The 2,229-nt window shown below is 63.9% G+C and overlaps 1 protein-coding gene across 1 annotated transcript in view; it reads right to left on the reverse strand.

The window, feature by feature from the left end:
* Positions 1–7: 7 nt before the first annotated feature.
* LOC102480694 (uncharacterized) overlaps positions 8–2,229 on the reverse strand; it is a 22,992-nt gene continuing 20,770 nt past the window's right edge. Inside the window, exon 4 of the mRNA XM_006165778.3 lies at positions 8–1,075. Within this exon, the coding sequence (XP_006165840.1) occupies positions 529–1,075 (547 nt within the window). The 3' untranslated portion in view covers positions 8–528. The remainder of the gene's footprint in view (positions 1,076–2,229) is intronic.

The following is a 2,229-nucleotide window of genomic DNA, read 5'->3' on the forward strand; positions in this document are numbered from 1 at the left end:
GGGGCGGCGTCTCCGAGGGCACCGCCGTCAGATCAGCCGTTGGCGACCAGCGGCTAGTGCGACTGTAACCCGCAGTTACCTTTGTGGACTGGCCTGCGACACTGCTACTCCGAAAGGCTGCCGGAGAACGTTTTTGGTGACTGTTTTCTTAGATGAAGCAGAGCTGTAAGGCTTCTGTGAAACCATCTTACAGCTGAACAGATATATTACACTCCTCTGTGATGGTATTTACAACCACGGTCCGATTTTGACGGCTATGTGGTGGCCTGCGTATTTCAAATGCACCTCTCTGTTGAGGGTGATGCCCGATGAGAGGCTGCACAGCCAGGTCTAGAGGGGCCTGTGTGCTTGCCAAAGTGGGTCCTGGCCACTGCTGACGGGAAACCCACGCGGGGCGAAGAGCGGGCTTCGTGGTCTCTGTCACTTCTTACTGATACATAAATAGGCAGTTACGTGTGTGCATACATGCGGTGCACAGCCCACCAGGAGCAGGGGCTGCTCTCTGTCCAGTAACTGGCCTCGTGCTAGTCACCTGGCCTGGGCCGTGTCCGAAAGCCAGAGTGTGGCCAGACTGCTGGCACGGTGCCGCTGACAGTCCCGCGCCCATGACGGAGGAGAGGCTGAGGGCACTGTGAGGTGGCAGAGCTGGGCACACCCAGGACGGTGGGCGGGGGACCCTGCTGGGCTGCTCTCAGAGCCCTCGCCCAGCAGCGCCCCTGGCTGTCCACGGAGGGCACCATGCGTGGCAGACTCCGGCAGATGCACCGCTCCGCTCTCATGCCCAGGTGGCAGTCTGGTTAAATAAGGCACTTCCAGGAGTGAGACCGGGGTGCTAGAGGGCCACGCCAGGGCCTCAGGAGCGAGGCCATCTCTGGAAGCTGCTGGCGATGGCTGTGGCTCCCCGGCTGCCTGTGCCGTTCCTCGCCCTGTCCCACACGCAGAACTGGAAGTCCTCAGCCCCTCAGGAAGTGGGCTCAGTCTCCTCTGCGACACACGATGCCAGGAAGAGCACAGCGTCCGGCCGAGGGTGGCTACGGCTGGGCGCTGGACAGGTCGTTGCGTATGACCTCGTTCACTGCAAGGAGACAGGGGGACAGCGTCAGGGGGGCCGGGCGGAAAACCGCGCGCCAGGTCATGCTGTCCCCCAGCCACTTGCCTTCCTCATCAGCCTGCCACGACTGGTGGCGCCTGAACGCAGCCCTCAGCCTGCTGTGCCTGGCCACCCGGGCCCTTGCAGCCACTGCGAGCCGACGGCACACGCTACCCCTGCCAGGACCATGCCAGGTGCCACCATGGGCAAGACATGGCAAGGGGTCCCCCTCAAGCATGGCTGACACCCTGATGTCGTGAGTTTGTGACAAAACCGACGGGCACCGCGGCGACGGCGCCTGAACGCAGCCCTCAGCCTGCTGTGCCTGGCCACCCGGGCCCTTGCAGCCACTGCGAGCCGACGGCACACGCTACCCCTGCCAGGACCATGCCAGGTGCCACCATGGGCAAGACATGGCAAGGGGTCCCCCTCAAGCATGGCTGACACCCTGATGTCGTGAGTTTGTGACAAAACCGACGGGCACCGCGGCGACTGCGTCCCTGTGCAGAGCCGGCCACACGGCCACGTCTGGGCCGCCTGTCTGCTCTCTGTTTTATTTCCCCGTAGATGGTCAGGTTAGGTGTCCCCACGTGCCCCAGGGTCACTGTCAGCCTGTGAGTGTGGGCAGCTGGGGAGGAAACGGCGAGGCGGGCGATGGCCTGGCCTGAGAACGCACAATAGCCGTCTCTCAGCTGGCTCCCGGCCACGCCCGCCCGGCCGGCCCACAGAGGGGTGTCGGCAAGCAGGCTGTCAGCAGGTCCCGCTCTCAGCAGAACCTGGGCTGGGACGTGCACTGACGTCACGGAACTGCCCAGGTTTCCCGTGGTCGGGGACTGGGGCACCCTGAGCCCAGATAAGCACCACATGGTTGTACAGAGGCCCTGGCCTCTCCGAGGGCGGCTTCCGGAGCAGCGAGTGGGTGCGTTCATCCCACTCTCTGCGAAATGGCCTTTCAACGCCCCCACCCCTCCGATGGTTTTGGAAAATAACAATAATAAAACACAGCTAGAGGCCGGGAGCTGTCCCGGGACCCAGAGCAGGGCATAGAGGACCCTCAGGCCCATACGCCGCCCTGGCAGTGCCTGGCAGTGGCCGCAGGGGAGCAGGGCCGCTGCACCAGCCGACAGGTCCCGCCCGCC

This window comes from Tupaia chinensis, unplaced genomic scaffold (genome assembly GCF_000334495.1).
Source record: "Tupaia chinensis unplaced genomic scaffold, TupChi_1.0 Scaffold144022_1, whole genome shotgun sequence".
NCBI lineage: Eukaryota > Metazoa > Chordata > Mammalia > Scandentia > Tupaiidae > Tupaia > Tupaia belangeri.